Raw genomic sequence first — 25,519 nt, 5'->3', positions numbered from 1 at the left:
TTCAAGTGGTTCAATTCCCCTGCCCCCTCTTTGCAAGCATTGTAATATGAATAATGAAACAATTGATCATTGCCCATTTGAATATAATATGCTGACGTCTGCACAACATACCTTGCTTTGCAAACTGTTAAAATGCTTCAAACACCACAAAATCTCACTATCAGCCAAGAGCCTAGCCAACTATACCTGCACACAGAGCAGAGAAATTAACATCTATCAACTCATAATTGAACTCCTAGAGTCGAAAGATCTACTGAAAGATATCTGAAAATATCTAATAATCATGAGGCAATCAAGCAAGTAGCTCTGTAGCCCACAGAGTGAAGCAAAAGGAAAAGGGCTAAATAGTATCACTGAAAAGCCCGCCTGCAGTTAAATAGAAGAAGAAGAAGTGAGCCTAGTGCCTTCTTACACATACCTTTCTGAAGGTACTTATTACCGTGTGTGATTTCAAAAGCAGACCTGTAAATAGAGACAGTATGAGAGGAATAAGAAGTGAACTAGTCAGTAAATATGTAAGAAGCGAGCCTAGCGCCTTCTTACACATACCTTTCCGAAGGTACTTATTACAGAGTGTAAGCCCGCTCACAGTGGATGAGTGGGAGCGAGTGTGGAGTGTCGGTGTAAGAGGAAATGCAGGCAGCTTAAATGACAAAAGAAGGAAGATGTAGCATTCCACTTAATTCCCGCTTAATGCTTGTGCTTAATTCCCTGTTTGTGCCTATACCCTGCTTGCACTTACTTAATCCTTGTGCTGTGCTTAGATGTTGCTTTTCTTTGTAGGTAGCCTGGGTCAATAAACCTTTATACTAGAAAAGTATTACAGATTTAAGATTGTTTGAGCAGGATTTTGACTCTTAATGATAGAAAAGCATCACCAAGTGTGTAAAACCATATTGTGACCAAGATAGGCCCAGGATTGCTCAAAGCCTTCATTCAACTAGAGAGCACAGGTACTTCTTGCTAACCAGGTCTAAGCTAGCTTAAGTGCTTTTTGTAGACTTGAGAAGTTCTATTTTTGATCTTGTTGCTGGGAAAACTGAATACTATCATTAGGCAACTTAAAAAAATAGCTTCATCAGCAATGGTAAGAATCTTGCCAAGGAAATGAGGCACATGGTGGGTTATCTCTATCTTGATGGGATCATATGGGTTACCAAAGATGGGATTGTACTAGAGTAGAAAATAGGCAGTTCCTCTTATTTTTTTAACTATGTCCTGCAACAGATGGCAGATGTTGCAGAACCACCTACATGTTACCAGCAAGAAAGACAAGATTGAGGGGGGGGTGCACTGTGAAAACTTAAACCAGTTGTTGAACCTGTTCAACAAAATTGTTAGAGACTGGAACTCAAAGAAAATTTGAAATTGGATGAAGAGGTGATTCCACTCAAAGGAAAGACTAAAATGAGAAAATATATCAAATTTATTAAATAGCAAAAAAGCTCAAGAACATTTGCTCTGTGGTCTTCAGGGAATATGTTCAACTTCAAAAATATCAAGGAGTCTCTATACAGATTGACAAGAATCTGTGAGGAGATGGAGGAGCTGTGATTCTTCATATTAAAAGTCATGTTTGATGAATGATGAATTTTTGGGTGTGTTTTGACAGCTTTTTCTTGTTGCTTACCTTGATTGAGACTCTTAACACCTGCTGGATTTCTTGCAGGTGATACCATACAAAGCAATTGTATTGCAAATATTCCACTCCTTGAAGAAAAGCTGTTGAAGAAAAAAAAAGCAAAGGTGCAGCTGATGAAATTGTTGGAAGGAACAAAACAATTTTCCTTGTATGTTGGCATCACAACAGGACCATGACAGTTTTTTCAAACTTTCTGGGAATTGGGGATCACAAGGAAGTGAAACAATTGGACTAAGGAAAAAACACACACATTTTTGTGCCCAGATCAGAATCTGTACCACTTTACAATTTACATATTGCAGGCATTACCTTAATTACCTTACCTTAATTTGCATTTTGGAGTGAAATAAGGTCCAATGTTGGATCTGTTCAGCTCTGCTGTTGAGATGGCGGTTAAGACATTTTACACAGAATATAAAAGAACAGGGTTGTGACTGTGTTTATGGCCCGGTGACATGCCTTCCAACTAAGAGTGTGCTAGCATAGATGCAATTTAAGCCCACTTGATAACAGTGACCACACATAGGTATGATCAAGGGGATCATTCTTCTGCAGTTTAAAGTAGACACTGCCATAGCCCACAAAGTATACAATTTGGTTGGGTATGACAAGCAGTATCAGCATCCTTGCACAACTCTGTTGTATATACACATATATTAATTACTATTTATGAGACACAGATGATGGGCAGCTCCAGTTGTATCTTCAAGGTTTGGCCTCCCTGTCATTGTTAAGTCTCCTTTTAAAAACTTCTGCTGGTGCTGAAGACACTGTATCCTTGCTTAAACAGTTCCAATCATTAATGACCCTTTGGCTAAAGAACTCTTGTCTCATTCTACTGTTAACTCAGGTTTTATGAAGCTTCTTAGAATGATACTGTGTTTGTCTTTGGTTGAGCAACTGGGTAAAGAGCTTATTTTAGGGTTGGTTGACAAATTTACATGTGAGTAGTATGTTACTCCGCTTGCAGTGGAAAGTCAAAGATGGGAGTTTTAGGTTAGATAGCCTTTCACTATATGGCTTATCACCAAGTCCAGAGATTCACTTGATGGCCCTCCTTTGTACACCTTCAATCAACTGTATATCACCTTTGTAAAAAGGACCAGCAATGCAGGTTCCGAAGTCAAGAACTGGTCTCATAATTGCCTTGTATAGCTTCAAGAAAATTCCATGTGGTTGGCTAGTAAGTGTTCTTTTAATAAGTCCAAGGCTTGAATTTGCTCTGGAAACCGTTAGTGTGGAGTGTTCATGGAGCTTTAGAAGATTATCTATAGTGACTCCCAGGTCTTTGCCGCTGGTGCAAGTTGGGAGAGGAATAAGGGATGATGTCTGGTTATCATTCATGATGTATTGGTGCAGAGGATTATTGTGACCAAAATCAATTGTGATGCATTTTGATACAGTGAAAGAGAGAAGCCACCTATCTGCCCATGCCTGAATGTGTTCAAGGTCCGATTGTATTTATGATTTATCAGGTGCACCAAATAATTAGTACAGTTAGTATTGTAGAGTTAGTATACACCAAATAGGGAGTAGGTACATTTGCCATCTGTTGTGAAGAGCAGTACAGTCTGAGATCTACCAGTCAGGAAGTCTATTAGCCAGTCTACTATTTCATTGTGGATTCCTGCTGCTTTTAACTTAAAACAAAGCCAATTATATGGAACCTTGTTGAATACTTTGGCTAAGTCTGAAAGAATCAAATCCATAGAAAGGCCTTTGTCCAGTAACTGGGTAGCCTGTTCATAAGTGTCTAGAAGGTTAGTTTCTACAGATTGTCCAGGGAGAAAGCCATGCTGCCTGTTGGAGATAATTTCATTAGTAACAAGGTGTTGAAGAAGTGCATCATTAACAATCCTTTCAAGGACTTTTGCAACAGCAGATGTGAGGCTGATAGGTCTATAATTTTCAGTTTTGGGTCTATTCCCCTTTTTTAAGATAGGTGTGGTATAGGCTAGTTTACATCGGCAGGGGACATTCTTAGGATCAAGGGAATGTTGAAAAAGTATAGATAGTGCTGGGGCAAATTCACAAGCAGCTTCTTTTAGCAGACAAGGATCTCGTGTTCTCATGACCAGCACTTTTGTTGATGTGGAGGCTTTTGAGTTGTTTTACCACCATAGAAGCAGTAACTGTACTGCAACTCATTTGCTTCTGGATGTTGTACTTTAAATTGGGAATGGGAACATTATCAGGTTCATTTGCGAAGACTAATACAAATTGCTCATTTAGAAGATCAGCTATATTTTGGGTGTCAATGACTTCGTTTCTGTCACTTGTTGTTAAACTCTTTATGGATCTCTGGTTGTGATCTCTGCTTGATACATAGTTCTAGAGTTTCTTAGGGTTTAACTGACTTTGGTTGGCGAGTCTTGTCTCAAAATTACAGTACATTTCTTTGGTGAGATTCCTTAATTTATTTTGTGCTTTGACATATTTTTCATAATGCCCTGGTTTATCCTTTTTTCTCCGAATCTCTCCTACTGCTTGTTGATTCCACCCTGAAGGGTCAACTCCCAGTTAATCTGCCTCAATGTGAGCCTAATCACCTCTTAGTCTTTATATATATTTTTTTTGTTTCTATTTCTTGCTTGGTGTCTGTGGGTAACTTATTCAATGTCGAGGTGGTCACTTTTACCAATAGGCGGGAGATAATTTATCCTTTAGATCAGTTCACTATTGTTAACAAAGACTAGGCCAAGTAATGTTGGTTGCTAGTGGGAGCAAAAACATGTGGGTTGGTTGATTGCTTGGAAAGAAGATAGATCATGAATACAATCAATAAAGGGACTGATGGTGGATGAACTACAAGTAACTGGGTTATATGGAAACCATTCCTTCCACAAGAGATTGGGAAAATTGAAATCAAATCCTATAAGAAAATCACCTTTGAAATTTTCTGTGGCTTTGCAGAGCATATGTGAGAGTGTATACTCAGCATCAATGGAGGAGGGAGCTGAGGGACTACAGTACACACATTCAATCCTGGTTTGGCATAGGTCTTGGCCTTGGTCTGTGATATCACACCAAATGGTCTCCACGAATGGCAAGCTAAATCCTATATAAAATTCCTGGGCAGTATATGCTGCTTTTTACATTGATGGAATTGATCAGTTCATTTCTTTATACCGAATTGAAACCAAGATAAGAAAATGGATTGTAAAGACTTTTCTGTCTTATTGATATGATAGCTCGAAATTCATGGCTTGAATACTGTGGATTTGGAAAATCTCAAGACCCAAAGGTGGAACAAGTACCTTTGTTGGATTACCAAGACAAAATAGCTGAAGTCCTTCTTCTTCAGGAACCCCCCCCCCCCCAAGCAACGTGGTCATCCAAGGACAAATAACTGGAACGAACATGCTGTTGCAGTGCCCCAATCAAGGCCAATCCCTGTGACCTGGGTTAATGAAAGCATACACTATGATACTGTGAATAACTATTCACTCAATGTCAATGAATGGGAACCACATTGTATGCTGGAAGTTTTTAAGGAGTAGATTGCAGGATATGTTTGGAAAATGTGGCATGTCTTTGTGTCTTAACAAGAACCAAAACTGTTTTGAAATTTCATGTTCATTAAAATACTGTCTGACTGATTTTGTAACGGTTATCATAGAAATAAATGTTTTAATGATTAGTACTTTTTACTATGCTGCTGCTGGCTGCTGTCAAATTACAACGTTCCTGATTTCCGTATTTAGGTTTAGGCAAACTCCTGAAAAGATAGAGTAGATCTGGAACTCACAGACATTCAGAAACTCAATTATTCTGATTTTTTTGTACTGCCAAGAACAACTTGGATTGGAAAGGGATAAACATGTGTTAAATCAATGTACTAAAGAGGCTTGTTCTGTTAAATGCAAATACTGTTCTTTGGCGAAAAAGAACCATAAATTGTGGGAAGGTGGGTATAGCAGCTTAAAATAGAAAATGTTGAAAAAAGAGAATATGTTGAAATATGGTACTTTTGAAATAAATCCACCAACATCATGTTAAGAGTGGAGTTCTCATAAGATCTTGCTCACATTAACCCATGTTGTAAGTCTTAAAATGTAAACAGAGATTCATATGCCACAAAGAAAAGAGGAAAAAGATGCCAAACTTGGGTATACAGAAGTTTTCTGACAAAGAAATGACAAACGTTGTTTCAGTGTAGAACTCAGAAAATTAAACACACGCAAAATAGGAAAAACCAAGTTTTTTTTTACCATTAACCTTGTTCTAAACCTATCCAAGACAAGGGGATCCCCAGATAAATACATTTATTTCACGTGTTAAGTCTAAAAGAAATGGCAAGTTTCCACTGGAAGCAGATAGTCTTTTTCAGCTGCTAAATCAACACCCTTAATAAATATTTGTTTACTCCTGTCTAGTAGTTGATTTTTGCTAGGTAGTAATGGCTGATTACAAGGCGCAATGTTCTGTTTTAGGATGAGTAAAATGTCACCAGAACCAGGGCACTAAAGTTTAAATGGCAATATCTTTGCAAATCCAACCGTGTTCTTAAGTTTTTTATTGTTTCAATAAATTACCAAGATTTAGCTATTGTACTGCATTATTATTGGTTTTACTCGTGTTTATGTTTCATCATACAATAATTCGTTCCTTCAACTGTAAGGTTGATGATAGAATATACAATTATGCTTTTAATATAGCCTACTTTTTGATGCTTGTTAGCAATACAGCCCTTTGTGACATAAAATCGAAAGTCCTACCATATCATATTGTATGACAGAGTGGGTCCTGTCCAATAGTCTTACGGTACATTTGGCCTTGGACAGTGTTTTATAAAACTTCCTGTGTACTACCTTCTGAAATATAAAAAGAAAGACTTTGTATTAAAAAAAAACCATAAAAACTGGTACATTGTTAGTTGTTTTCTCCATAAATTAGAGCAAAATATTGACCTTTTGTTGCTGAAAGAAAATATTTTACACACTGTAGGCCGAAATTTAATTTTACGAGTGCTTTAAATGCCATAAAATTGACAAGACAAATGCCAATAATTTGATGTTCAATAAAATAACCAGGTCAGCCTATATATGGACGGAAGTGCACAGTGAGGGTTTTGTTTGTAAGGGAAACATTGTTAGGGAGTCGTAGGTGTGCAAGTAAATGATTCAACGTTGTTTTGAATCAGTTTTGCAGTAGACAGTCGGAAGATGGGGATTTGAGGGAAACGGCTACTTTCTATATTGTTTTGCACTTGCCCTATCCGAGCTCTACTTTTGACGTCTCTCTTTGCACTCATCTTATTGGAATTGTTTGTTTTTGATTTGACTAAATGAAGAATAAATAAATCAATGATATTGGTCAGTTGCGTATAAAGAGTAGGCTAATTGCCGCCACCAAGTTGTTGGCACAGGAACAATAACATGAGTTATAAATACTTTTTATATAAGTTGAAGCCAAAAGCTAGTGCTTTTAATTATTGTTCTTTACTTCAAATGATGCTATTTTTTTTTTCAGGGAATTGAATCAAGTCGCAATGCAGGTTGTACTTGTTTTTTCCTGCTTATAATGCTTTAGTGAAGAGGTCTGTTTGATCTCATCTTAATATACCCGACAGTCGAGTAAAATGAGTGTTGAATTGAATATATCTGATGATTTCCAAAAGTACCTTCTATCTAGTAAGCAGAGTGTTGGCTCAGGAAGTCTTCATCCAATGAAAAACAGTTTTCAAAACTTCTCTTCGAAATTCTCGTTTGGTCCAAAAGCTGGTGTCTTAGATTCTCAGCAGGAAAGCTTATTATCAAGTGATGGATCGTCTGCTGTAAGACAATATTTCACTATACCTCTCCTTTCAAATCTCTACTAATTTCTTTAATCATTTTTTTTGTATTTAATTGTAAAGCTTGGAGTTAAAACAGGAGTTGTTTTGCTGAAATCACGATTTTAAAACAGATATTAAGAGGAGAATATTTTGAAAAACTTCTGAGCAGGGACATCAGACATTGTCGTTAGCATGCGCCCTTTTGAATTATATTGACTGATCTTGCTTTAAAATATATTGTGAGATCTTTGCTAAAAATGTTACTTTTTATGCTGCATATCAGCATATCAGTAGCCTACATAAATCCTGGATTTTTTTTTCAATAAAGTTTTGTGAAGGAAGTTACTGTCAAAGTATAAACTTAAAATGAACAATACTATTGTTTCACAGCCTATGCAACACATATCCATAAAAATAGCTCAGGTAAATTGACTCATTAAATTTCCCTATATTTGCAGAATTTTGGAAAACTAGCGCTTCACTGAAAACAAAAAACTCGGGGAAAAACTGGATGTTGTCTTAGGATCTACGAAAATGACAGACTGATTTATAAACCAACTCATTGGTCTCACGAGCCGTACTATAAATATCTATCAATATGAATTTCAGACGTGGAATGCACTTTAGTAGTTTTCGGAATAGAGAACTAATTAAATTGTAATATGAATTCCAGAAACCTAATTATTTCTGCCATTAGTACAGAGAATTTCAAATTATAATGTGAATTTCTGAAGTTAGTCTAAGGCTCCCAAAACAACTGGAACCCTTCACTTCAGATACGTCTACCAAATAATAATCTATTTGACATACTAAATTAAGTGAAATTGAGATCTTATGAAAATATCCTAAATGCTTTATTTTCTATTTTAAAAGACATCATAAAGTTATTTTTTAAACAGTTGGTGGTAAGGAACTGTAATTAAGGAGCGACCCAGCTCAATAGTAACTGAAATTCTAAAAAACAGAATTTTGATATCAATAGATATTACACAAGAGTCGGCTTTTGATGCTGACTCCAAATATATAAGTTTAATCAAGTTTGGTCTGACCCATCAAAAACTATGATTCTAAAAAAATTTTCCTTATTTTTGAAAAGAGGGGAAAACACCCTCTAAAAGTCATACATTCTTTATGAAAATCATGCCATCAGATTCAGTGTATCAGAGAACCCTACTGTAGAGGTTTCAAGCTCCTATCTACAAAAATGTGGAATTTTGTATTTTTTGCCAAAAGAAAGCTCAAGGATGCGTGTGTTTAGAGTAGAGTAGAGTAGGGTAGTAGAGTAGAGTAGAATATTTTTATTTATAACACGTACATAAATAAATGTCACAAAACAGCGCACATCTTTATTTGTTTTTTTTCTATTTTGTTTTTCCCAGGTGTGATCTTATTGACCCAGGGGTCTTAGAATATCGGGAGAGGGCCATTCGAACGGAAATTAAAAGTTCTAGTGTCCTTCTTAAGTAACAAAAAACATTGGAGGGCAACTAGGACCCCCTCTCACGCCCTTTTTTCTCAGAATCGTCCGATCAAAATTTTCAAATAGCCATTTTGTTCAGCATAGTTGAAAGGCCGAATACCTATGCCCTTGGAGTTATCATGACCCCCACAACCCCTGGGAAAAGTTCTTTAACTTATAAAATTTGCCCATTGTTTACGTATAATATTTGTTATTGGAAAATATGCATTTATTTTTCGGGTGGGGGAGAATTTTTCATGGAAAGGGAAGTTTGCAGGGGGTGAATTTTTCAGAGGAAACATCACACTGGGGGTATTTTCCAGAATTCCTATAAGAAATTCTTCTTATGTCTTGCTGTCTCTGTGCTGACTAAATTTTTTGTGCAGAGATGTTACCAGGATTGAATTGTCTGGAGAAAATATCCGTGGGGTGGAGGGATTTTTCCGTGGAGATGGAGCCAGATTTCCTGGCATTACTTAAAAAACGATCAGAAGTAAAAAAAAAATTCAACTGAAAGTAAGGAGCAACATCTCGCGCTTTACGCCAAAGTTTGGATTTTTTAGAACGACTTCTAAAACATAAGGTTTGTTTATATTAGAACAATAAGAAGCTTTTTTTAAAAGTACTAAAAAACTTTAGCGTAAAGAGGGAGGTGTTGAGGAGAAGCAACCTTCTCATATACGTAGTAATTTCTATTCGTTTAATCTTACTAGGGTCCCAAAATCATACAATGTTTTGTGTTTTAAATAGTTCGTTGTAGCGTACCGCAAGTAAGGAGCGAAACGGCTCAATAGTAACCAAAACCCTAAGAAACAGAGTCTTGATAACAATAGATATATAAAGAAAATAATCAAATTTTTATGCCTGTTCAAAATATGTGAAATTCCTCAAGTTTAATGTCACCCATCAAAGTTACGAGCCTGAGAAATTTTGCCCAATACTCGAAAAAGGAGGGAAACATCCCCCAAACATCAAATGATATTAATGAAAATGACATTATCAGATTCAGCATACCAGAGAATCGTACTGTTAAGGTTTTTAGCTCCTATGTACAAAAATGTAGAATTTTGCATTTTTTGCCAGAAGAAAGATCACGAAGGCGTGTTTATTTGTTTGTTTTCCTCGAGGGTGATAGTATCGAGCCAGTGATCGTAAAAGATCGGAAGAGGGTTCATTTGATCGGAAATCAAAAGTTCTAACGCCCTTTTTAAGTGGCCAAAAATATTGGAGGGCAGCTAGCCCTCCTCCCACGCTCATTTTTCCCAGAAGTCGCCCGATCAAAATTTTTAAATAGCTATTTTTTACAGCATAGTCAAAAAATCTAATAACTATGTCTTTGAGGATGGCTTGGCCCCCCACAGTCCCGGGATAAGGGCTGCAAGCTATGAACTTAGCCCATTGTTTATATATAGAATTGGTTATAAAGAGTTTTTTTTTAACTTTTAAACGAGCTTATTATTCTAATTGAACGGCCTTTGTGATTCAGGAGTCATTCTTAAGTAACTTGGAAAAAAAAAAAAATCAAACTTTAGCGTAGAGAGCGAGGCATTGAGCAGTGGGCGACCCCCTCATATACGTAATAGTTTCTATTCGTTTCAAGTTTTAATGTTGCTCCTTAGTTTTAGTTGAAAAAACTGTTTTTTTATTTACTTTCCGATCGTTTTTTAAATAATGCTGGGAAAACCGGCTCCTCCTCGATGGAAACTCTTTTCAGTAATTTCTTTTTGTTGCAGATTGCACTTGTTTATTCACAGCAAACGAAACGAAATTTTGTAATTTCATACAATGTTTTGTGTTTTCAGTAAAAGACTAGTTTTTCATAATTCTACCAATAGCCTAGAAGGCAATAGCATGAGCCCTATCTGCCCCCTTTCGCGCCCCGTTTTTTGGAGTGGGGCTGTGCCCCAAAATTTTCTTGTACATTAAAATCTTCTTGGCCCAAGGACTTACAGCTATAAGTTTCAAACTGATCAGAGATAATAAGGTTCCTGTTCCATTTACGGGCCCTCTACCCTCTCCGGCAATAGAATGTTTGATCCTTCGTAACCAGAGAAGGATCCCGAAAAGTCCCAAGTCAATCACACACCCAGCATTAAACAAGCCCCTTGTTTTTACTATAAAACATGTTTAAACAATCGAAAATTTGCATTATTTATGACCCTTGTCCAAGGGACTGTGAGGGTCACATCATTCCGGAGGTATATTCTAAGGACCATTCGCTATTTTTGACGAAATAGCTATTTTTGATTGGACGTCTCCGGAGGTTACGGGGAAGGGGTCGATAGGACAAAAGGATACGGGGATCAGAGGGGACGGTTGCCCTCCAATCACTTTTGATTCTAAAAAATGGCACTAGAACTCCCAATCTTCAATCGAACAAGCCCCCTTCGAAATTTCTAGGACCAACGCTTCAATACCAAGTGGCTGAGGGACAACATACATTGCAGAAATATGGCTCTTAACTCTAGGCATCGCTATGGTGTTGTTTCTGAAAGTTTTGACTAGTGCTGTAATCAAAACATATAAATTAGCACATATAACCAGCTGGTTATTTAAACATTTTTGACCTACTTCCTTTCACACCATTTGAACTGAAAATTTGAAGAAATACTAGCTAAATTTGTCCCCTTCAATCTAAAAGTGCCAGTTGAACATTTTTATCACATTACCCTTGTGCTGTAGCATTTGTTCTTGAAGCATTGAAATAAAAATCAAACTTAAGCGTAACGAGGGGAGGGTTGAGATGGGAGGCAGCTTCCCTCATGTATAGGATGTTTCCTATGGCCTAAAACTATACTTTCCAGAGTTTTGGCCCCCTCCTCCTTCTTTACATAAAAATGTCGACTTTGCTGCTGCCTAAAATTTTGTGCCTAACTATGTAGTACTGTCACTTTTTACCGTAAAAATTGTCTATTTTAATTGTTTATTGAATGTGTGGGGACCACTAACTACCTTTATTGGTAAATGTGGGTACCGCACTTCAACATATATTAAGACCTCTCCTAAAATCTGCGTTCTCTTATATGCTAAAAAGCTTCCGCATATGATTGCCCGGCCATACATCGGCAAAAGAAAAACGCTGCTATAATATTCCCACCTCTCCCACCTCTACTTGGGGAATATCTTCGATAAAGCTCTGGTAACAATGCCCCAACCCAACTCGGGTGAAAGAATAATTTAACGTAATATATAGAAATAAACTCTCTTTTAACTATCAACTGATATAATCAGGTTACAAAATTCAGGGTAAACTCTATGGAAACTCAAGGTGAACTGTGACTGTAAACATTATTGCCTGGTGTTTGGCGTGAAGTTGCGCCATCCTAAAAGTGAAAATGAGCCGAGTAAAGGATCCCCCCCTCCCCCAAAAAATGCGTCGATTTGAAGAAATGAACGCACAAGTGCTCCAAACTGCCGCAAATGCGCCCCAGCTGGCCACTCTGACTGTAAAACGCAAACAAGTTAAGTAAGTTAATATGGTGGACCATATTTAAGGAATGTTCACAGAGAATGTTAATGCTATGAGCCAAAATATTTTTTCGATCAAAATAAGGCTTTGAAAAAGCAATGCATAAAATGGATGATATGTTATTTTATCCTACTCCGTTCATTTTGTATGACCTGTATAAACTTTCTGGGGCCAATATGCCACCATGTGGCAGTATAGTTCCTGAAAGTGGAAGGTAGCATAAATAGTATTTGATAGTTTTAACCATTTAGCTGCGATAATCTATTTGTTACTTATACATGGAAAAATTCAATTATTATTTGAAGGAGTCCCGTCCCGATGTTCTACGACCACTGGTTCAATACGATAATCCCTAGAAAAAAAATGAGTAGACACCTAGTTTCTTATGCAAATTCCATAAAAAGTAGACTGTTTTTATGTAGGCTATTCATGGTTAACAAAATTTTTCTAATGAAACTTCTTAGGTATTTTAAAGTTATCGTTTTCATATGTTATATTCTATGGACGGTATTTGGCACAATAGTGACCTGTCTCATTAGTTCGTTATTATGAAAGTATTTTCTTAGATACATCTTCAAGTCGATTCATTTTTTTTCTTATTTGATTATCAGATTAGTAATTTTAATTTCTGTTACCATTGCTCTCCACTCTTTTTTCCGTTTTTTTCCCTTTTTGAAGCGTTTTATCATTTCATGTAGAAGACCTTTGAGCTTTCTTAGTCTGACAACTCAGTCTATCTGTTTCTTTTCCTTGCAGGATGAAACAGATACTTCAAGCTATATTTTCTGGACTAGAAAGAAGGAACAATCTCCGTCTTTGTGTCCTTCTCTGGTAGGTCAATGTTTTTTTATGGCTATAAACGTGGGAAGTATTTTGAAAGTTTGACTATCTTTATATGCCAAAAAAAAAACATACCAGCCAGAGGCGTAGCTAAGGTTTTCAGCGCCTGGGCGTAATTTTGGTTTTTGTAAGGGCAAGTAAAAGACTGAACGTTTAGAATAGTATTTTTAGTGAGAAAACCTTAGGGTAAATTAAACTAGGAACAAGGTTTTTATAAATAAAAGCAATGAGTAACTTTAAAACTTAAGCGCCCCTTTTTGGGGACGTTTTCTCCTTTTTTTTGCATTTTTTCTCATGCTAATAACTTTCCATGTGTGAATCTATAATTAATGAGGTTTGTGTTTTTAAAATCAGCATAAAGACAAGTTCTTTTTTTATGTAGGTCTGTAATAATTTTTTATTTATTTTAGAATTTGAGTTTCATTTCACAAGCGTTGCTTTTAAGCTAGCAAAAATTACGATGATCCGTTTGGCAAAAAAAACTTTACAAATCTATATATTTAAAAATGCTAACATGCACAGGAAACTGCCATGCATAAAAGGTACCACCATACCTCAGTGCTATTTTTATCCATTGGTGCGTATATTTGTGTTCCAATTCAATTGTTCACAACAGTATAGATTAACCTAATCTTTTAGAATTAGGCAATTTTAATCTCAGCAGAACTAAACAGCAAGAAGAAAATTTACTATCTTACAGTATTCATAGAATTTACTATTCTACAGTATTTTTAATTTAAAATGGAACTGAAATAATTTGAAATACATATTTTAATTTTAAAACCGCTATAAGAAGCAAACATTAACAAACTTTCAGATGACGTGAAGCCAGTTTGCGCCTATAACGGCATCTACGACAAGTAATTCATTGGATTTGAATCAGAGACGCAATTGTTTTCTTATGTAAAAACTGGTGAACGCATCTTCTTCAACATTGCTATGAAATTGTGCAGGGGTGAGAATGTATAAAGCTCTTTTACGTGGTTTATTTAGATTTACTAATCAAAGGGAGGATATAGGAGAGGCCCGTACGCAGGGAGAGCCCACCTCCCGGCTGGTATCCTAAATTCTTTCGTATATCTTCTTCAAACTATCACAAAAATCTGTTTTTTTTATAATTCCCCCCCCCTAAAATAAATCCCGCGCTTATGCCTGGAATGTAACATTAAAATTTGAACAGCCAGATATAATTCTTATCTTGGGCCTAAAGGGATGGTATTCGCTTGTTCAGAGATTACGGAAGGGAGGCTGAAGTGGAGCTTTACTTTTGTGAATAATAGATTTATCTGAAGCTGTTCCGCTAGGGTGACGTTTCTCCAAGTCATATTTCTGATTTCAAGTGGAAAGTTCCGTAATAAAAGGCATGCTGGCAGGGACCAATTTTAAATTGAAGTTAAATTAAAGCATGAAATTGCTTAAGAAAAGGGGCCGTCTTGGAGCCCTATTATCAAACTTTTTCTTCTAGTAATAAATAGGAGGAACATTTTTTGACCAGAAGCCCTGTGGGGGGGGGGGTGATAGCTGAACTCGTGCAGTTTTTTTTCTGTTTTGGTGATATAAATTTACATCAAACCCTGTTATTCAAATTCATCAAGCTATTACTATGTAGAAACTTAAAATGTTTCCGAGTATCTTACAGTTTTATATATATATATATATATATATATATATATATATATATATATATGATACATATATATATATATATATATATATATATATATATATATATATATATATATATATATATATATATATATATATATATATATTTATATATTTATATATTTATATATTTATATATATATATATATATATATATATATATATATATATATATATATATATATATATATATATATATATATATATATATATATACAAAGAACAAAAAAAATGGGTGTCTAAAGCTGTGAACTTCCACTGACTTGATTCACGATAATTTTCAAGATTGTATGTTACTGAAATGCAAGAAATTTATTTTTGCTTCTTTCAGACTCGAATGCAGCGTATCACAGGATTCGTAACATGTTTATTTCTTAGTGTATTCTGTTTTGGCTTCGCTACTTTTTACATTCCGCTTTTGGTTTTCAAAGCTAGGAAATTTGTTGCATTATACACTCTTGGAAGTATTTTTTTAATGACCAGGTATGTTTTATTTTAACATGTTTTCTTCTATAATATGTTTAAGCTCGTCTAAAAATTAATCACTTGTTAATTTGGCGTTGCTGCCCTTATCAAATTCGTTTCATCGCGGTTTTAGAAGTTGGACTTGGGCAAGAATAACATCAAGCTTCACTTCTATTGGTAGTAGTATAAACATTAGCCTAGTTTTCTTTGTAAGGGGCTAGACTGCAACATTACTGCTGATCTTGGGTGTTTTTGCACATCAGAGGGAAAGCGTTGATCAGAGCAAAGGGATGTGGGGAAATACGATTTTGGCTTTTAATTCCTTATAGAAGTTGGGCAACAGAAAATGCTGGCATGATTTATTTTTTTGTTTATTCGTTTGTTGACAGGTTGAATGTAGATCGACAATGTTAAGAGCCAACGTCGGTTGTTAAATAAATGAAAAAACGGAGCGTGTTTAGTAAAGATATTTAGGTAATTTTATAATATTTTAAGGAATTTGTTCCTAAAAGACTTCAGTCTTAGCAATGCATTATTTCCGAATTTATTTCTACTGGCGAGATAAATCCAGGAATGGATATTTCGTTTGTACGTTTTCTGGATCTGCTTTAAATGAGGAACCCAGTTGAAAATTGACTCAATATTTTTAAACCAAATAAAATCGTATGATTATATCTAGAAAACAAAACGAAGTTTTCTGATCTCATGCTTAAGTGTTTGAAATAATTGAAGAAAAGAATAGCACATATGCCATAGATTGATGTATTGAGGAAACATACAAAGCTGACTGAAGCGTTTCTTGCTTTTGTTGATTAGTTACAAAATTATACCCATACAGTCCATCCGTCAGCATTAGCGTCTTCTGTTTGCGAAATATATTTTCAAGTCATATTAGTTTATCTAGTGTTGAGAAAAAAAGAAAAGAGGTTCTGGTACAAAAGGATTCTTTTTAATTATTCGGCGCGCACAGCCTATGTTAAAGAAGGTGGCTGGCGTTTACCCCCGGCGATTCCCCCCCCCTCAAAAAAAAATCCCCCGGGGAAAATACCCTCCGGGAAATAAAGTTCCCCCGCGGAAAATACCCCCGGGAAATAAATTCCCCCTCGTAGAAAATAAGGCTTTCCAAATTTCAGAATTTTATTTGATTTTTTTTTTTTCGTAGGGGGAAGGAATTTTCATACTTGTGTATTATGCGCCACTCACTCAAGTTTACGCTGTTTAAAATTCGAGAACTAACCAGTTTTTTCGTTAGTTTTTTCGTTACTTAAGAAATAAATTTGAGCTATAGATTTGCATATTAGGGGGGGGGGTGGAGGTAAAGTATAGCGCGTCTGCAGGCATAATGTTTTTGGTACAAGTATTCTGCATATTAGATAGACAGATAGAGAAGTGTGTTTTAAAGCCATATATGCGGCCACGAACACAGTAAAATAATATAAATGAAAGGCACAAATAACATAAACTTTGATCACCAATCATCATAAAATACTTAAATGAATCACTGCATTAACTTAATAATAGTGCTTAATACTTGAAATACGGTCATTGAAAAAAAAAAACACTTAGCACTTGAAAAAAAAAAGCACTGAAATGAAAAACTAAATTTACTTTAAACTGGGATTTTTTTTTTTTTTTTTTTTTTTTTTTTTTTTTTTTTTTTTTTTTTTTTTTTTTACTAAATGTCCAGATACCTGGACATTTTGGACAAAATGTCCTAAAATATCCTATTCTTCTGTAATTTTTTAGTGGCTATATACCTAGAAAGAATTATTTTCTGATTTCAAACTGTCCAAATACTTTACTTCCTCGGTAAATACCCCTCCTCGGAAAATACACCCCCCCCCCGTGGAAAAGAAGGTTTTCCAAATTTGAGAATTTTATTTGAGTTTTTTTTATTTCGGTAGGGGAAAGGAGTTTTGGTACTTGTTTATTATGGGCAACTCACTCAAGTTTACGCTATGTAAAACTCGAGAACAAACCGGTTTCTTCGTTAGTTTTTGCAGCTTAGCGCGAGACAGTTTTTGCAGCTTAGTGACAGAATAGATGGGAAATATATAATTTGGGCTACATATTTGCACATAAGTGGGAGGGGGGTGGAGGTAAAGTATTAGGACAGTTTGAAGTAAGAAAACAGTTTCTTATAGGCATGGCCACCAAAAAATTACAGAAGAATAGGGAAGTATCTGGAAATTTTGTTAACTAAAAAAAAAATAAATAAAAAAAAAAAAAAAAAAAATCCCAGAATAAATTAAATGTAATGTTTCATTTTTGTGTCTTTTCCAAGTGTTAAGTGTTTTTTTTTTCAATGACCATTTTTCCAAGTATTAAGTACTATTATTAAGTTAATGTAGTGTTTTATGATGATCGGTGATCAAAGTTTATTTTGTTTGTGCCTTCATTTATGTTATTTTACTATGTTCATGGCCGTATATTTGGCTTTAAAATACACTTATCTATCTATCTATCTAATATGCAGAATAATTGTACCAAACACATTTTGCATGCAGACCTGATATGCTTGACCCCCCCCCCCTAATATACAAATCTGTGGCCCAAATATATTTCTAAAGTAACGAAGAAACTAACTAAAAAACTGGCTTGTTCTCGAATTTTACAGAGCGTAAACTTGAGTGAGTGGCGCATAATACACAAGTACCAAAATCCGTTCCCCCTATGGAAAATACTTAAATAAAACTCAAATTTGGAACGCCTTATTTTCCACGGGGGGGGGGGGGAGGAGGTATTTTCCGGGGGGTAAACGCCTAGAACCGTTGAAGAAGGACGACAACCTTTGCAAATATGGATTTTTAATCTAAATGTTTGTGGGCCTATGAGAGAATCCCTGGCTGATTCTCCTAGTCGTACACGTATGTTTTCAGGTGTTTCGTAGGGTATGATTAAAAAGAAAAATATGTTGTCATTTTTTTGTCATTATCTCGTGACATCCAGGTTTTCAAAAATCTTATTTCGTGCTCCTTACGTCTCCCGCAACGTTTAACTCATCACCAAAAATTTAGGGGACCTTTTCCTTTAGACGTTTACTACTGCTAAAAATCCCTTGTTATAGCATTTCTGTTGTATATATATATATATATATATATATATATATATATATATATATATATATATATATATATATATATATATATACCAAGTATTTAAGTTGGTTACCTGCTTAACCCGATGAAGATGGCCAATACTCGACGATATTGCGCAATATTTCCTCAAACATGCCCTTTCCTTCGTGTCTCCACCTCCACAAAAACTCACACATAGGAGTCAAACAATGACCAGTGGTATAGGCTCAGCGTGCGTGTCGGTGCGAGTCTCGCTTTTGTCTCGCGCAGACAGATATAACGGTTATCAGAGCCATTGTAGGCATTCTTTTACTTAATCCACAGGTAAACGGCTAAAAATATATTTTAAATAGTGTTATACGTATATAGCGGAAAACTCCAAGTGAGATATGGACAAAGTTCACTGGAAATAAGCAAAAACCTTAGGTGCAAAAGCCTGAGCTTTAAAGAGAAAAACTTTAAAAATAGATATCCTACATTTATTTTCCAAAAGAATGATTACTGAGGATGTAACGTCATTTTTAATCAAACTAGAAAAAAATAGATGCTTTGTTGGACGCTAAACTTTTCTTTCTTTAGTATTCTTTAAAAATTAGTAAAAGTTGTACATTCAAAAAGTAGTCAACGAAAAAGATCTAGTCAAACAGTCCGTGGTAACTGTAATCAAGGAGCGACCTGGGCGAATAGTAATTAAAACTCTAAGAAAAGAATTTTAATAACAATTAATGCATCAAAGAAATTGGTTTTCAATCTGATTTTGATGCAAATATAAAACCTCGTTAAATTTAATGTTGCCCATCAAAAACTATGAAGCAGAGAAAGTTTGCCTGATTTTTGAAAAATGCGGGGAACACCCCCTCAAAAGTCAAGTAATCTCAATGAAGATCACACCATTAGATTCACCACACCAGAGAACCCTACTTGTTAGGTTGCAAGCTCCTATCTACAAAAATGTGGAGTTCCGTTTTTTTCGCTCAGAATAAAAGAAAACGTGGATGTGATTTTTTTTTTCTCGCTCCATGGATAATTATATGTAACCAATTGTCCTTGAAGGTTCAGGAAAGGGTTTATTCGAACGAAAGTTAAAAGTTCTAGTTCCCTTTTTCAGTGATCAAAAAGATTGTGCCAAAAAAAGTGGCGTTTCCTGCCATATTGTGGCACCAAACTATGATTTTGTTCCAAAGAGGACCAAGTTGCTATCGGTTGAAGATTCTGAAATATTCAATCGATCTAAAAGTGTCCAAACATTATAAAACTGAGCTTCCCAGTTGCAGAGGAAGTATTGCTGCACAATTTGCCTGAAAAGTCACGTAGCCCATACTAGATATGGTAATTGGTCATTTTGTTTGTGGGGGGGGGGTCGATGCCCCAAAGAGTGCTTTTCAATGCTTAAATATCCTAGCACTCATTGATCCTTCAGATTAGTATAGAGTGAGTTGGGGAAAGGGGGGGGGGCTAATCCCTCCTAGTTCCCAGATATTTTAGTTTACTTTATTATTGGCGGTAAGGGGGAGGGGGTGATAGTATCCCTCCCATTGTGACAATCTTTTTCTACGTAGCATGAAGTATTGCATTTACTCATCAGGACGGAGGTGGAGACTGTGAGGCGGGGAATCATAAGGGTACTCGGAAAATTTCTCGGAGGAAGAGGGAGAATGCGCTACCAGGAGTTTTGTTATCAGCCATTTTAAATGGGGTTTTGAGCCCAACTTATGTTAATGTTTGCTCATTTTGAGTTTGACTCGGTTGTTTATTTCAATTAATTAAAAAACTTTTTTCCGACAAAATAAGTTTTTCAAAGAAAAGTAAAGAACTCCATTAAACCAAAAATGAGCAAAAATAGAATGAAATTATCTACCAAGTGTAAACCTACCACAAATCAGCATCGATAAATAAATGTAACCCAAAACGAACATGAATTAACAAGAGTAGGGCTCAAAACCCCTATGCCTTCCCTAGACCAGAATATAATTTGCACTTTCCTGAAAAAAAAATACAAATGAGTGTGCATTGTTCGTTTAATGCACATATGCTGATATTTATGCCTTAACATGTTAATAATATTTGGTTTATTAAAGTTATAAAAGTGAAAACATTTAAAATTAGTTTGTTTTTTTTTTCAGTAAAGTGCAAATTATGTTCTGGCCTTGGGAAGGCATAGGGGTTTTGAGCCCTACTCATGTCAATTTCTGCTCGTTCGCTATCTCATAATTTCAATCACATGCGTTTAGTGAAAAGAGGGGTTGTCGGGGAGGGGAGGGGGGCTAAATGCCCTCCATCACTTTTGACTCCTAAAAGAAAACTAGAAATTCCAATTTTCAACCAATGAGCCTCTTCTAAAGCTAAACGACCATCCCTTCCGTAAATACCTTAAATGCCCCCGCGGCATAACTTACAACCCTCGTCCCCCGGCTCTGGTGGTTTGCATCGACCCCAAAAGCATTGTTATATGATCTTTGGACTATTTTGAATAAAATGATTGTCACAAAATCTCTATTGGATGCATTTCGAGAAAACACGACGTGTGTGTGTGTGGGGGGGGGGGGTAACTGCCGTCTGATCACATTGACTTTTAAAAATTGCACTAGAAATTCGGATTACAAATCAAATGAGTCCCCTCCGAAGTATGTACGACCACCCTTTCTATAAAAACCTTATATTTCCCCAGGATATAACTTACAACCCTTGCCCTGAGAGCTGTGGGGGCGGGGGTGTCTTCCTCAAAGACATAATTTCAGGACCTTTCGGCAACAATGAACAAAATTACTATCTCCAAGTTTTGATTGGATGTCTTTTAATGCACAGATTGGGGCACGGTTACCAGGTTTTCGGCAGAACGTATAGCCCAAAATCGGCGTAATCACTAGCCCCAAAAAATAGCGAACGCTATTATAAACCTATTATGCCGTATTATAGCGCTGTTATGGGTAAACCGAGGAAGAAATACAATTGGCATATCAGATAACCTACACATAAGCATAGGTCAAAAGCAAAATAGAGCTCTGTGAATGAACAAAAATGATGAGCGTGGGGGGGGGCTGGTTGCTCTCAAATCACTTCGAATCTTAATGGGGGCACTATAACTTCCAATTTCAAATCAAATGAGCCCCATCTGAAGTTTATACGACGACCCATTCTATAAAAACCTTGTTTGCCCCCAAGGGCATGACTTACAACCCTATCCTTAGGACACTGGGGGTTGTGTCAACCCTAGAGGCATTTTCATATGTTCTTTGGATTATTTTGAGCAAAATTACTATTTCACAATTTCAGTCAGATTCGTTTGGTGGAAAGAGGGGCAGTCGGGGTCCAGGGTGAGGCAGTCGAGCTACCCTCCATCACTTTTGACTCTTAAAAGGAAATTAGAACTTCCAATTTTCAACTGAATAAGCCTCCTATAATGTTTATGCAACCAACCACTCCACAAACACTCTAAATGTCCCAAAATCCCAATTTTTACCTCCTGCCCCATGCTCTGGGCTTTTGTAGCAACCCCAAAGGTCTTTTTGTACAACACTCGGACTATTTTAAATAAAATGGCTCTCTCAAAATTTCTATTAGATGCATTTCAGGGAATGCGACGTGTGTGTGGGGGGGGGCGCAACTGCCCTCCGATCACTTTGACTCTTAAGAGGCTATTGTGCTGCCTATGATAAAATGTTTCAATGCATTAAAAATGCGTATACAATGTATTTAAACATCAAAGAACCTCATTGTAGAAGTTGCTATCACATCAGCCGGAATAATTGTTTATGTGTGTATATATATTTTTTTAAACGGCTCCATTTCTTTTTTTTTTTTTTTGAAAATTCACACCCTGGCAGTTTCTGGCCTAAAAAAAACGGTCTAGATAGGTCACGAGTTTGAAAAAATCCGTTAAGAGACTTAATTTTTTGGGGAAAAAAATTCAAATGAGTGACATCATATTTATGAGCACCTTTCAAGAGCATAAATTACATCATATCTGCCCCAGGAGTGGTAATTTTTTTGTATCTATGACGCATGCAACATTGCACAAAATAAAACTGTAGCTGTCGGTTTCAACCTCAAAGGATACTCTGATAAATCCCTCCAACTTACTGAAACTTGTATCTCCCTCTCTAAAAACCTTATTTACCTGGGAATGCCCATTGGAAATTCAATTAAGGAGACTATTAAGCTTGCCATTCAAAATCTTGAAAAAAAGGCAAGGTTAGCTTATGTGTCAATGGTCTCTAATGTTACAAACCTTAGTCATTTCCCTCTTTACAAACTTTCTAATAGTACAACTGTGCCTCACATTCTTGCTCTGTATAATATTGGGCAAATTTTTCCTGTTTCAAAAAAAAAAACTTGCTAACCGTATTTTATTTTAAATTGGCTAAATTCCTTTACATGTTCCCCCTTGGACCAGTAACTCATTCTTGTCCCTAAAAATTAAGCTCATTTTCCCTTCGATAACTACTGATAAAGGAGTAGAAGATTTTAAACATTCCGCCAGTAAACTAAATCATGATTGGTGCTCTTTATTTTTATGAGTTTTTTTTTATGTCTTTTGATTTATTTCTTATCTTGTGATTATGATATATGATTTGTGATTATGTCTATGATTATTATTATTGTAAAAACTATTTGTTTTTGTTCAGTGTATAAGTTTTCTTGTCTTTTTTCTTTTGTTTCTCTTATGTACTCTGTCATTTAGGGGACTTGTGCCCTTTTCTGTTTTGACAGGTTATAAATAAATTGAATTGAATTGAATTGCACAAAATGACAAACTGCTTGACAAAAAATTACAATTTAATGAAGCACATGTTATTTTAGAGTCTGTAAAGGATAGAAGGAGGAATTAATATTTAGCATCTATGACACTTGTTAAATCACACAAAATGACAAATGACTCTGAACAGCTAAAGAAAAAGACACGGAACAAGAAACAGCCATATATCTCATTGAATTGCAAAGGAAATTGTGACTTTAAATTAAATAATAACACGATAATTGTGCTATTGTGGAGTCTAGATATTTCAGAAAATTACAATTGAATACTACTACTAACAACTCACCGCAGCATCAACCCGCCTGAGGCCAACACAGGTACGCACGCTCTGCCTCCATCCCAGTCTGTTCAAAGCATCCCTCTTTACACCCTCCCCGGAAGTTCCCATTTCACTTAAATCTTTCTTTACGACACCCTCCCATCCCAGCAGTGGATGACCTGCTTTCCGTTTAGCATTAGACGTGGTCATGCGTCATGCAACAATTTATGTATAAATTGTTTTATTCACAATTTTCAAAAAGAAATGGACTCTGCCAGCAGGATTGTATTAAATACAAGTCGTCGAGTTCTTTTTCTGAAAATAGAGCTTAAAAGTATTTTTCTGTCACTTGATGTTTTTTTTTTTTCAGTTTTATCTTTCTGAAGGGACCAACCACGTTTGCTAATTACATTTTTGCACGGGAAAGATTGCTATTTACATCTGTGTATGGAGGCTCACTAGTGGCAATCGTATATTTTTCCATGTTTCTTCAGTCTACTGTTTTTACTGTATTATTAGCAATATTACAAGTAAGTAGAACATCTTTAACTGAATATTCGCTTAGTTTTGATTTAGAGCAAGCATCATGTAAAGCTGAGCTACTTTATATTATGCATTACAGTCTAATGAGCGTGTGCGTAATAAAAGGTGATTGAGGCCACTTATTTACTTTTTTCCATTTTACTTAATATAAATTATTAACAAAAAAACTTACCATAACCAAATCCCCTCTAAATGCTCGGGAATGGTCTGGAGGAGGGATGATTAATGACATGGAGGAGGAAACCTCTCTTTACTGGTACTTCAATTGGCCACATCGCTCCTCATCAAAGTGTCCAAAACCGAGTAGGTCGCGCAGCAATTTCTAGCAACTCTGATGCCTAACCCCTGCAGTTGATCCTGAATCGTTTTTACGTTTCGTCTATGTTGATGTTGTACAAATACATGCATTGCCCTCCATCTGGGGAGGTTATCAGAACTGGTTCCAGATGGAGTAGAGCGTTTTCGATCAATTAGCAAAAATACATCACGGGAGGACTACTTTGTGGAGGGTACACGTCGCCAGGAATACTTGAAAGCGAGTTTCATCTGAAAATCCTTGTATCGAGGCGTTCAAGAGAAGGTATATTTAACACCTCAACAATAAAAAGCGGGGCAATTACCGGGAATAGCGGCATACCATTACTTGTGATGGAGCCGTGAAGCCTGTAATAATGAAAAAAAAATCTACAAGGTCGGAAAAATTAAAATTTACTTTTACCTCAGAAGGGGTTTAAAAAATAAAAACAAAACATATCTACAATATCATGTATCCTGCTATCACTAACGGAATACTCAACACTCAGCTCCTTCCTTAACACACATTAATGAAAATTAAAATACAAAAAATAAGAATACTAATACTCATGATTTAATACCATTTTATCAATTTTATATCCTATTAATTTTATCATTAAAATTCATTTAGAAAACAACTTATTTTTCAACAGCCTTTTTAATATCACTTACAGCACAACTACTTTTAATTTGCCCACTCTCGTTTTAATTTCAAAACAAGTGTGTATCATTTGCTTAAGTCTATATTGCTTTGTGACTATCTTATTAGATGAGGTCGTAGTTATCAAAGTAGAATGTCTTCGAAAAGTGTGAACACGGGATTGAAGTTGTCATCCTGTCTACTCCAAACTGACGATCTTCTGCTAGAACCCCTTTGAGGCTGAATGTTACTGATCAAATAACACAAATAGGATGCTTCTATAACTTGGGGAACAAGACCAACCGTAAACATTTATATCCGAGGAAACCTGTGATTAGATATTTATCCTAAATCAATGCAACCTTTTGCTTTTTTTTTATTCTTCTGTTTTTCCTTGTAAAAAGTGAAAACAAAGAATTCATCATTAGAGGTAAGCTGTATTAGGGCCCTAACCTACCTTTCTTACTTCTACGATTTTTTATTGCTATTATATTTACTGTCCCTTTAAGGCTAAAGTAGTACAATTCATGACATACAAATTCCTCAACTCCATATTACCAGTTTCTATTAAATCTGATTTTCCCGTCCTTTGCCTAGAATGTCATTTCATGGCCTTGAAGCTGTTTGGCGATCA

The 25,519-nt window shown here is 35.9% G+C and overlaps 1 protein-coding gene across 1 annotated transcript in view; it reads left to right on the top strand.

The window, feature by feature from the left end:
• The window catches only part of LOC148956446 (uncharacterized), a 46,447-nt gene that overhangs the window by 13,789 nt on the left and 7,139 nt on the right, over positions 1–25,519 (top strand). The window contains exons 2-5 of the mRNA XM_089095358.1: positions 7,115–7,418; positions 13,103–13,177; positions 15,183–15,334; positions 23,779–23,938. Coding sequence (XP_088951484.1) covers positions 7,224–7,418; positions 13,103–13,177; positions 15,183–15,334; positions 23,779–23,938 — 582 coding nt within the window. The 5' untranslated portion in view covers positions 7,115–7,223. The remainder of the gene's footprint in view (positions 1–7,114; positions 7,419–13,102; positions 13,178–15,182; positions 15,335–23,778; positions 23,939–25,519) is intronic.

Source organism: Artemia sp. Qi Xiang Cuo, chromosome 1 (genome assembly GCF_049724085.1).
Source record: "Artemia sp. Qi Xiang Cuo chromosome 1, ASM4972408v1, whole genome shotgun sequence".
NCBI lineage: Eukaryota > Metazoa > Arthropoda > Branchiopoda > Anostraca > Artemiidae > Artemia > Artemia sp. Qi Xiang Cuo.
Note: the sequence above shows the minus strand (reverse complement) of the source record. Positions and strands in the feature narration are given on the sequence as shown.